This window comes from Passer montanus, unplaced genomic scaffold (genome assembly GCF_014805655.1).
Source record: "Passer montanus isolate IOZ18808 unplaced genomic scaffold, ASM1480565v1 scaffold128, whole genome shotgun sequence".
Lineage (NCBI taxonomy): Eukaryota > Metazoa > Chordata > Aves > Passeriformes > Passeridae > Passer > Passer montanus.
Window position 1 is genome coordinate 210408 of NW_024359610.1, and position 12215 is coordinate 222622.

The window sequence follows — 12215 nt, forward strand, 5'->3', positions numbered from 1 at the left end:
AGAGGAGCGGCGGATGATTTCCACATGGTCCCGCAGCCATGAACCACATGTACTTGACTGAAGGAGCCACCAGGAAGTTCCCCCTGCTCTTGCACTCATACACTCATTCTTCCTTTTCAGTAGTTCAATAAGTAAAACTTTATCACTGTTCTAAAAATATTTTCTTTAAAACACTGGTACTTACAAGGTCATATAGTAATGATGTTGTCATGCCAGTACACTATTTTAAACAATCATCCTGACCTTATTTACAGCATGGACATACTCTTGGACTATTTCAAGCTTGTCAAGCATGGCTAGTATGCTCATATCAGTATCTACATTTGTGCTCTTTTTCCAAAAGCAACAATTCTGATATATCCTTTCCTTTACATCAAGATGTTCATGCTATCTCAAAACTAGATCTTATACGAAGTTGATCAAGTATCAATCTGACATGGAATGAGCACACAAAATAATTTTCTTCAACTGCAACACTTAAGTTTTATACAGGACTCTTTTGACCCATGATAAACAATATCTCTTAGGGTAACTGATCAGTAAAAATTATTTTTACTAAGCTGGTTGGTACAAGGAGCTGGTAACAGTTGGGCTGTGAAGATGGCTGCCTCCAATGCTCATGGACTCCCGACACAAGATGCACATATACCCTCAATTCAGCAATCTTTCCAACAGAAGATCATACCATTTCATCTCTTCCACTATGTCCCATATTAGCTTCATTTTCATGCCAATTACTCAAAAGGCTGCACTTTTAAAACCGTTTAATTTGGGCTATTCTCATAAGAAATCACATAAATTATTGTTTCCTCAGCTGGAAATTAAATCAACTTCAAGCCCTGCTGTGCTTCACCATTATGAAAAGCACTGTTAAGACCTCTGGAATGGGAAAGAAAAAAGGCATAAGAAAACAAGAAATGGAGAAAAAACAGAGGAAACCAATTATTTCAAATGAAAAAGTGGAGAAATTAGAACTGCACCAGGAAAACAAAAGAAGAGAAATGCACATACATAAGTGCAGCTGTTGTAGCCAAGAACAGGATTTCAATCTTTCAAAATGGGATCCATAGACAGTGTAAAACCAAACATGGTGACATAAAGCAGCTGCTCATATTTGCAGAATTAAGAGGAAAGTAATTTCTACCATGTGCTAATGAAAATGCTCACCTATGATCCCACTGTCCTTGCTCTCCAGGGTGGAGCTGGGGGTGCTGATGGTGCCGCAGGGACTGCCCTTGCTGGCTGCTGCTTTGCCAGCACAGCTGTTGAGGGTGGAGCAGGGGCTGTCGGTGCTGGGCGACGTCGTGCTGCTGGTCAGGGTGGAACAGGGACTCACTCCTTGGCTGGCGACCGCACACTGCCGGGGAAGAGCAAGAAACACTCACTGCACAGCAGGCAGGACCCTGCTGGGCTGAAAACTAGAGACCTCGAGCTGAGGTAGAGCAAGAGCAAAGCGAAGAGCCCATTTTTCAAGTAAAAACTTCAAGAAGTGAAAGCTTTGTCTAGACTGGGAATCTTAATCCTTCATATTACTCTTTAAAAGTGACCACTGAATTAAAAAGGTAATTTCACAGTTCAGTGAAAAAGCTGTAGTGAGGCAGATGTCTTCTCTATTTAACACTTTACTGGATACCCCTCCCCTCCACCTCTTGTATTTATTCTTTGAGTTGAAAAAACCTGGAACTGTAGTCTTATTAATTTTTCACTGAAAATTTGGGTGAAAACCCAAACTGATGTGCTAAGATTTAGGAGGGCTGGGACTAAAAGTGGAGAGAGCAAGGGGGAGGAGCAGAGGTTGGCAGTTACTGTGAAGTTTTAGTTAGCAGGTGAGTTTCATGTGGATAGTAGCTGCCTACTTCTCTCCAATCCCTCTACCCCAAATGATAGAGAAGGACTGTCTGATTGAAATGAATTTCTCAAGAAGAAATAAACACACCCCTCTCCCCAAGCATGCTCCCATTTTAACAAAATGCTGCCCTTCTCCATTCTTGAAAATCATTGAAAAGAGAAGGCAAAAATTTCCTCCTAAATACTAAAAGCAGAGAGAATTCTAGAAGCTATTCACATTCATAGTAGATTAGATTTAACCTCCAGAAATGATGAGAAATCTATTCAGTTTGTGTGTTTTGAAAGTGTGAATTGATCATGAATTTGTGAAAACAAACACTTGGTAAAATGAAAGTCCAATTCCATTACTACATTTCTATAATGGATGGTATTTCGGTAGATATCAAGTAACTGCAACTAGCAGATACACAAAATAAGATTAGTCCTCTCTAAAACAGGATGAACATTAAAAGATTATATTCCATTTTCCTACCATAACTTCACTTTTCTCTTCCATGTGAGCAGAAGCTGGGATCCCTTCTCCCAGTAAAAACCCCAATCTTGTCATCAATTCTTGTGCTGCAGGAGAACAGCTTGAGTCTTTGTCAGGCTTTGCTTTGGATTGGGAGGAAAAAAGTTGAAGGTTAGAGTCTTTTATTTGAGAACTGCTAAAAGAGGTAGAAAAAGTACAACCAAATTGTCCATAAGACTTTTAATTGCTGGTGGGTCTTGGATCCTCTGCATAACTGCATAAATCTAGGGGAGGAAAAACCTACCTGCCAGTCAAACCAGAAATGTTTAAGTGCAATGAGTTCATCACTGGACTGATTAGTGACATAACACAACGATTCTCCTAAGAGCATTATTAACCTCAATGCTATCAAAGCTTTGTGGCAAGCTGAAATTCTATTTCTGTCACATAAAAATGTGAAGAGTAGAGGTTAATAACATAGATGTTTTGTAATCTCACAGTTAACACATAACCAGTACCATACATTTTTGTTTTGCTTGCTATGCACAAGATGTGACACCAGTTCTCAAAGTGCCAGCTCTTCTGGCGCAGAGGAGGACAGACAGCGCGTGGACAGACAGACACTCGCGGGCGGGTGCTCACCACTGGCGCTGGGCTCTCCCGGCTCCGGCCTCCTCTGCAGGGCCAGGGCTGCCTCACCTGGCACCCTGGGGCTCTCCACATACTTGGGCTTCCTGACCGGACCTGCAACGGCAACAAAGGGAGCATACTGAGCAGTTTCCACATGGACCACAAGGCTCCTGTGTCCTGTGTCTATTCTCTACCATGTAAAAAAAGCAGAGAAATTACTTCTTACACACACAGCTGTTATCACGAAGATCAGCGAGCTGCTGCACTTCCACTCTCATGAGAAACACATGCTCCAGGCCTTTCAGAACTCCAAGGCTGCTAGAAAACAAACCCATTGTATGGGTTGTGTAAGCTGCATACTCCATGTAACCCCAGTAGCTGGTCTCCCTACTCTTTTCAGTACTGATGTGTAACTCAGGACTACATCTCTGCTCTCAACCATGCCTCCTCCTGCTCTGCACTTCCCACACTAACAGAGCAAAACCCCTTCAGGGAGCACTGCAGAGGGACTGTGGGTCTGATGCCAACTGTCCCACATTGCCCTTCATAAAGGGACTTTCCCCTTCCTCAGTTCACGTCTTCAAAAAGCATCCTTCTCCTTGGTTCAGAGTTTAAGGGCACACCAAAGCTCTCTCACACTTTGTTTATTAAAACCCCACCCTATATTTAGGTTGTGGCACTTCAGCCACATTGAGCACCCCACCTTTCCTTTTGGCAGCAGCCTCAGATGCTACATTAAGTCTCAAAAACTACATCGATTTCTTGCTCTTTTTTCTGAGCACTTTAAGACTCATAACTGCTTTTAAAGAAAAGCTGCATCTCTCCTCTGTGGCCTCAGGCTCCCAGGGTCACACTGCCACAGAGCTGTGAAGGCCTGGCCACCCCATCACAGGGTAACACACATCATTTGCCCAGAACAATCTGGCTGGACCCATCTGCTCTTTCAGATTCCCACCTAGAAGTGCAATATGGGAACATGATGACAACCTAATTTCTTAGCTACAAAATACTGGTGAGGAAGTGTCAGTCCTATATGAACACTTATCTATATCTTTAGTAGAGATTCTTGAGTCAATTTCACCTTTTACACGAACAGCTCGGCACCAACACCAGAGGGGGCTCTTCCAACGCTACTGTCAAAAATAAGGGGCATTAGCCCTGGTGAAAGCAGCTAAAAATGCATTCCTTTGAAACATTCTTTAAGGAGACAATAGTCCACACCTGTCACTTGTAAGCAGAAGTATAATCAGACATATCAAATTTGGACAACAAAAAGCACTCACTCTAAAAGAGCCAAAAAACCCATTTAGCAGTTGTAAAATTAGATCAACACAGAAAGATCTTCAGGATGTATTTTTAACACTCATGTTTTAAGATATGGAGGAAAACCTTACTCAATTTTGTGCCTCACAAACTGCTGTGGAAGTGACTTACAGTACTTGCAAATCCAATATACAACATTGCAACAAGTAGGAGAATTCATGGTAAATTTGTTTTCATGCACTAATCTAGAACAGGACACATGAATTAACCCTTGGATGAAAAGGACTCATTTAAATGTGAAGTGCTGCAGAACAGCAGTTCTTTTACAGAACTGTAGGATGGCTGAATCAGGTCTGATGGAATGTTCATCTGGGACACGGCTTTATCAGCAGCAAATTGCAGAGCAATCTCAGTAAGGGAAAACACACTCCCTGCTATGCTCTCGTGACTGCTGCTGAGTGCCTTATCGTGTCCTGGGCCAAAGCGGCCACTTGCTCTTTAGGAGTTCTAGATGGATTTTTCTTCCAGGAACTAACTCCAGCCTTTCTCTCACACTCTGCAACATCAGCAGGTGAACACAACACAGCCAGACACAGTGACTGCACTGTCTCCTTTTTACAGCTGCATTTCTTCTAGGTGGACAAAAACCACTCCAGTCTAGTACCATGACTTCTCTTCAGTGCCATCCCACACTGGCAGTCATTCCTGAAGCCTGTTCTAGCTCTGTCCTAAATCTAGTGCAGATTTTCAAAGCTGGTATCACCAGTGTTACAATAGTCTCCTCCCAAGGGGAACAATCTACAAATTTATACAATTCCATTCCAATAGTTTTTTTTTTAAGTCATCTATTGCTTTGCTAGTAATTTTTAAGGCCTTTTTGACTGCAGAAGAGCTGATGTCTCAGAAGATCATTGTAACTTGTGCAGCTCTATCCTTTCCCTCTCGTCAGGACTAAGTGGATCTGTAGGTGTACTGACCCCAGAGATTGTCTGATGCAGGACTTTGGAGCTGGGACAGCTTAGTGCTTGCAGGAGGAACAGTCCCCAGGGCTTCCAAGGGTAGGGCACAGATCTGCAGCCTGAGATGAAACCAGTTCTCTGACCTAGTCTAGTCTCAAGAATCAGGTATGAGGATTAATTTGCTTCTTAATTACAAGTTTTAATTGAAGTTTAACTTCAAAACTTATTGAAGTTCTGTTGTACATTTATGCAAGACTCTCCTAGGAGTCACCTCTGGCATTCACTGATGGAAATTCACTGATTTCCAAGGAAACCTTTCTCTGTTAAAGTATTATTCTACCATTAATGTAAGGAAAGCAGCAACCATTTTTTTCAAGTGCAGCAGTATCATCTTTCATTCATATCTTCAATTCCACAATCCATTTTTTTGGAACATTCCTCATAAATCAGTATTTTCATTCTTTCAGTTGAGCCTCCTAAATCAGACTACAATCAACTACTACCCCTTCCAGACAATAAATACTGGTTTAGCTGCACACCTCTAAGATAACCAATCCAAACAATGCTTATCCTAGATTTGTAGTAGAAGAAGCTCAACTGAGAGGACTGAAACTAGAATTTTGTTCTACCACTGTCAGACAACTTCATCGCTACAGCCCCACTTCAGAACACTACTTCAGCCTCCTGTGCGAAGTCCTTTCTTCTTTCACTCACCGTATCCTGAAAGATCTGTAACTTGCTGTCATGCTACTGAAATAGAGAGCTTTGAAATCAGGACATTAGTATAATCTTGTTACTAACCCTGCCCCAGATACTAGACAGCTAATTTATATTGAATCATCTTCCATTAGAAAGAGTTTGGTGAAAGTCAAAGGAATAGCACAATGTTTCTGCCGGCCTCCTATCGCCTGGTTAGGTCTTTGTACAAAATAATGATGCATAAATGCCAACGCATTCCCAGCACTGTAGAATCACAGGAAATCTTTCCCCTTGGCTGTGGGTCACAGTGGAATGACTCTGCAGTCATCATGAATATGGCTTTTCACAGTCACAACTCATCAACTGTTCAGCATTTTCTGCGCTGACAAAACCCAGCTTTTGACAATCTGTTTCCAGACCTTATACATTCAAACCTGTTGAGTGTCTCCACAGGCAACAGGAACATGGAGAGTTTCACTTGTCTCTCCCACCCTGACCCAAGTGAACCCAAGTGATGCCGGTGTGCTGGAATGATTTCCATGCACAGAATGCTGATAAAAGGAGCCCCATGGAGCTCCATATTTAGTCTGGCTCCCACACCAATGGGCAGGCACCACTGAGGACACAACCACTGAAAACTAACAACTTCCTTGTCACTTCCACAGCAATTTATCTATTAATACATTTGTGTATGGAAATACAAGTAAAATAATTGAACTGTAAAAACCACAAACAATACTCATTCTTACAGTCACTAACACACGCACAAACAAAGCTTTTTGCAGCAGTCCTCCACCTGATTAAACTAACCATAAATAACCAAGTTTAATCATATTCAGACACTTCAATATATAAGTATCTGCAGCACCAAGTAGATGAATTTTTTGCTGAAATAATACACTAAATAATACACTCAATTTAATAACCAATTACTTTTTTAACCTGGAAACATGCACTAGTCTTGCTCTCGTTGCAAAAGTTTAACACGATTTTACCACGTTATTTTATGCAGCATTTATCAATAACTGAGTTAACATGTTATGAAGATTTCAGTTGCTCACTGTTTCATCTTACCTGGAGACTTCTTGTTTGCTCTTGCCTGCATCAGATAGGACTGCCGCGGCAGCAGAGGCGAGGACGGCAGTGACATTGAGACTCCTTTGGCCAAGTTCGCTCTGTAAGTGTCCTGGCAGCCTGGCTGCTCGCCACTGGGGAAATCTGCATTGTGGCCAGATGTTGCTGTAACCTGCGAGGCATTCTCTGGGCAGCAGTCACCTGCTAAAAATAAAATGTTGTCATCTATCTGGTGATGTGCCAAAATAAACAGCCGAGAGTTGCATTGAAATGTAAGTATTCAACACAAGAAAACACTTGCCAGCAACAATTGAGCATGACTCGCCCTACTGTGCCACCTCCACTGCAGAATCCAGATAACCACTGGGAAAATGTAAATACACAAGTAAGCAACATTCTAACTTAATGTAATAAAGAGAAAAGGGGGGAAGAAAAATCTCACTTTCAACAGAGTCAGCACTTTTCAGATTCCATCCTTAGGGTTAACATCAAGTTTTCTATGAAGATAAAAGTATTTTTCAAACTAAAAAGGTGTTTTAGCATCACTGCATTAGCATGAAAGCCAGGACCACCAGAAATACTGTTTACTGAACTAGTTAAAGGAGGGTTGGGTTACCCCTTACATGTACTGAAAAGGTGGATTACTAATATGTACACTCACAGATGGGCAGTCTAAAATTTGTTTTCCCACTTTCGGTGCCAGTAAAGAGGCTAAGGATTTTCTTTCTCTGTTCTTTTGAAAAGTAAACTTCTACAACAGCCAATTTAAACACAGATTTAACACTGGCGATATTATTATTTATTTTTCAATACAGAAGATGTGAGTTTGCTTTAAATGGTGTTGAAAAACACAGTAGAATGGTAATGCAGCTAAATGTAACTAGAAAATACTAGAATTCCTGTTAACAGCTTTTTATTAGATACATATCCAGGTTGCAGTCTGGAATTTGTAAGTATTCCAGATGGACTGCTGAGGGGTGGGGGGGGTGCAAAAGGGTTGATACATCCACCTGCAATTCCTTCATTTCTATTTTCACTTTTATGATGGCATAATCTGTGTATTTCATTGTCTTCTTAGTAGACTTTTGAATTTTGAATTAATTTACTCATCTCCATTGTATATGAAACCTTACAACATGGAAGAGAGCTGAATGGAGCTAAATAGCTCTAATCAGTAAGTTAGGAGTATTTGATCATGACAGTAACAGGAGAGATGTTTTACAGTCAATATATGGAGACACTACTGCATCTTAGGAATTTTGTGTTCCAATTCTACTGTGGTTTTTCTTTTTCCTGATGCTGTGGAGAGCAGGCTTCCGTGACTCAGATTCTGAGAGCAGTATGACTTAGAAAACAAAAATGTAAAATGTGGACCACAGAAATTCCCCTTTTCAATCACTTCATTTCCTAATTTTACAATAAGCCTTTGCACATTACCACTCACATCACCATGGTGTTCAGACAGAGCAGCTCTTTGAAGCAAAACCCACACCCTGAGAAAACCCAAGGCTTCAGCCTAAGGGTGTTGTATCCTCAGTGATGGTCAGTGTATTTGAACAGTGCTTTGTTCTGCTGAAGCAGGAAAACACCTGTGTTAAATGTAAAACGGTTATGATACAATGGAATAACAGACACCTACTAGACAAATATCATTCCAAGAAAGGAGGAACAGCACCCTGCCCCTCCAGGCCTTTTCTAAAAAGCTGCTAAACTCAAGGTAACAGACTAACACCACATCTGTGAGCGCAGAAACCATGCACACCAGGAATAGCAGGGAACCAGCAGAGCATGCACACCACAGCCCCTGGAATGCTGCCCCAGCCATGGGCACAGACCAGCTCTCCCCCAGAACTCCTTGACAGCCCAAGAGCAGCTCCAGTGGAAGCCGGGCACAGCCCCTGTCCCTCGCTGCACAGGCCGGGGCTCCCTTCGCTCAGCAGGGACAGGGACGGCCCGAGGCTCCCCTCGCTCAGCAGGGACAGGGACAGGGCCGGCCCGAGGCTCCCTTCGCTCAGCAGGGACAGGGACCGGGCCGAGGCTCCCTTCGCTCAGCAGGGACAGGGACAGGGCCGAGGCTCCCTTCGCTCAGCAGGGACAGGGACAGGGCCAGCCCGAGGCTCCCCTCGCTCAGCAGGGACAGGGCCGGCCCGAGGCTCCCTTCGCTCAGCAGGGACAGGGACAGGGCCGGCCCGAGGCTCCCTTCGCTCAGCAGGGACAGGGCCGGCCTGAGGCTCCCTTCGCTCAGCAGGGACAGGGACAGGGCCGGCCTGAGGCTCCCCTCGCTCAGCAGGGACTGGGACAGGGCTCTCCGTGCCCGGGGCAGGCTGCCAGGGCTCCCCTGGGGACACTGCGGTGTCCCTGCCTTAGCGAGGGCAGAGCCGAGCCCGTGGCACCTCTGACGGACCCACAGATGATGGCCCGGCACTGCAGCACCCAGACCCGCACGAGGAACCTCCTCTGCGGCTGCCTCCAGCTCAATTACATGGGGGATAACCACAGGTGCCAAGCTTTTTCCATGCTTACATCATCCTTTCCTAAGCCTCTACATCTATCCCCTACATTTTATTTATTCTAATCCTGCACTTTCTATTTTGTGTAAACTGGACTGACACATTTCATCCAAATAACAGGAAAATTCCCGTAACATACCTGGCTCTACACATGACAAGACAAACCCAAAATTACCGAGCTTGTGGGATCCACACGGTTATAGATTATGCTCCCACACAGCAATTTAACATTAGGGAAACAGTACTAGAAAAATGCATGAGAAAAACCTGTCAAAATACAATCTGTTACAATGCCCAGATATTAGCAGATGCCACACAAGCACAAAACCACAAAATTACTTGCTACTAACTTAAAGGTTAGTAATTTAAAATATTTTAGCTACCAGAACAATATTTTAAAATTACATGACACTGCCTGGCATCTACCAGAGTATAAAGCAGGCTGCATCAGTTCTGAAGTGGAAGGAAGATGACTTCTCAGAAGTTTGTCAGTGTAAAACAAACCCATAAGGGAAGGTCCTGTGAAACCCCACTTCCATTTTTTTAAAACCTCTGAGCTGTACATTTTCCACTGCCAAGCAGCCTCTGGACAAAAACATTCCATAAGCATCAATCAACATCAGAGTTCTTGCTCAATGGTCAATGTAACCACAGAAACAAAAAGTTTTAAAAACCACGCACAAAAAGCTTGGAAAATGAAAACCAAATCCTAGTTTAGCTGCACCTAAGGATGCAACTGAAAGGCATAATCTGATTACAAACTACTTTTTTTTTCCCTTTAGATACAAACAGATACAAGGATAGCTGATTATAGTACTGATTTTGTAGAGCTTAATGTTCTAAAAGAGAACTTGAAGATCAAACTAATCCTATTTAATAGGGAGGATGACTAAAATGGAAACCTTCACATCTGTCTATATTAGTATTAAACATTATAAAATGTATCTAATTCTTCATTCAATATAAGGTGCTTAGAAACCAGAAGAATGCCACCTATGTTATGTTACTATGTGTAAACTGAGTTTGATGCAGATGTGGGAATTCAGATCACTTTTTAACATGAAGGAATAGGACCACTACCTTTACAACAGTGAGAGCTGAAACAATGAACACGCAGCCTCTTTGATCCTGAGTATTGAGCAGCCACAAAGAAAACGATGTTCCATGGATTCCCTCAACAGGCCCTTCTGGGATAGCCTGTTTTGTCTTTCTCTCCCTTAACCTTTCTAATAAAGTGAAACAAGACTCTCAACCCACTTAACAAAAATATCTGATACAAAATCGTGCTACAATGGAAGAAATCCTAAATTCTGTAGTTTGGCTTCAGAGGTTTAAAAAGAAACAAAAGCTGACCAAGGCTCCCTGTGAACCCCATGGAGTGAAGGACACCACCACATCCAACACTGATGTGATTACACATCACCACTGACAGTCTTAACAAAGTCCACTCTGCTTCACAGGATGTGTTTCAGCCCAACAAATATTAAGAAAAGATGCGACCTTACAGACAAGTTCAGAAGGAAACTACATGTGGGAAAAAGAAAACAGTTGTAAGAACAAGGAAAGCCATCCAAACTGGAAAGTCCCTTCCAGAACAAGACATCTCTACGTCTAAGCAGTAAGAAACTGTTTAAGGATTACAAAACCCAGTGGGTTTGATATTCTGTCAATAGAAGTAGACACAGCCAGCCCAGCTTCAGGAGAGGCCAATCCAGGAGGCTTGGGGAGTCCAGTGTCCCAGTCTGTCCAGTCAGGACAAGGCAGTCCAGTCACACAGTGCAAACACTGGCCAGGAGCTGCAGAACCACTCCTGCCAAGTGGAGCCACCCAGAGCCAGCCTTCTGGGACAGGACACAGGCTGCTGGCATGGAAAACACACGCATGAGGGGAGACCAGCATTTAATTCCTTTGCTCTCGAGACTCTGGGAAGACCAGAAAAAGAGAGAAACTAGCATGGAATGGGAAGAAAACACATTATGGCCTGAGTAAAGGAAGCAGTGAAGTGCAATGAGTGAGAAACAACCCAAGCAAAATTAGAATAAATGGTTTAAATGGCCAACCTTTGCCAACTCTGCTTGTACTTGGCATTATTTGCTCACTTTCTGGCATTTATTTCTGGATTACTTTATCAGTACATAAAATATTAATGCTCTCCTGTAACTCTTAAAAAAAAAAAAGAAAAGAAAAAAACCCAGTGAAAAATAGAGGTTATTCAGACCACTGAAGTAATTTGCATATGTGTTTCAAGGGCAGGATTTTTTTTTGAGGGGTGGTGTTTATATGTACAAGGGATACATCACTGGAATTAGCTTCTGAAAAGACATTCACCACATTAAATACTGAGTGCTCAGCAAAAAAGCTTAAGCTCTTAAAAAACTGACAAGAGCAGCTGAAAGTGGGCAAAGCAACACAAGATAATGAAAAACAGCTCCATATTTTCAGCATGAAACAATGCTTCTTCTGTTGCAAGGTATTTTTAGAGTAACAACAAAAAGTCAAACTGAAACTCAAAACTACTCCATTCCAAGTTCAATGTTCCAGACAGTGAATGTGTACTTTATGCAGCACAAATGCCCTTTGCTCTTAAAATTCAAAGCCTCATATCACAGAGCATTTGGACAGAAAAAGCCAACTGAATTTACATATTTAGATTTTAAAAGGCAAACTTATTTTATTTAATGGCCTTTCAGTTTTCCAGAATGGTACCTTGATGCTGTCAGCTGGGCTCAGAGTGTATTAGGCAAAAATGCTGAGTGAGATGTAATGCAAGACAGGGGTGTT

At 42.5% G+C, this 12215-nt stretch overlaps 1 protein-coding gene across 6 annotated transcripts in view; it reads right to left on the bottom strand.

The window, feature by feature from the left end:
- The window catches only part of TANC1 (tetratricopeptide repeat, ankyrin repeat and coiled-coil containing 1), a 58333-nt gene that overhangs the window by 24821 nt on the left and 21297 nt on the right, over positions 1-12215 (bottom strand). For 3 of the 6 annotated variants that reach the window (XM_039698647.1, XM_039698649.1, XM_039698650.1), the window contains 4 exons: positions 6925-7125; positions 2942-3043; positions 2321-2442; positions 1168-1357 (listed from right to left, as the gene is read on the bottom strand). In XM_039698647.1, the coding sequence (XP_039554581.1) occupies positions 1168-1357; positions 2321-2442; positions 2942-3043; positions 6925-7125 (615 nt within the window). Of the gene's footprint in view, positions 1-1167; positions 1358-2320; positions 2443-2941; positions 3044-3155; positions 3248-6924; positions 7129-12215 lie in introns of those variants that run through there. The other 3 variants (XM_039698646.1, XM_039698645.1, XM_039698651.1) reach the window with 2 other exon arrangements.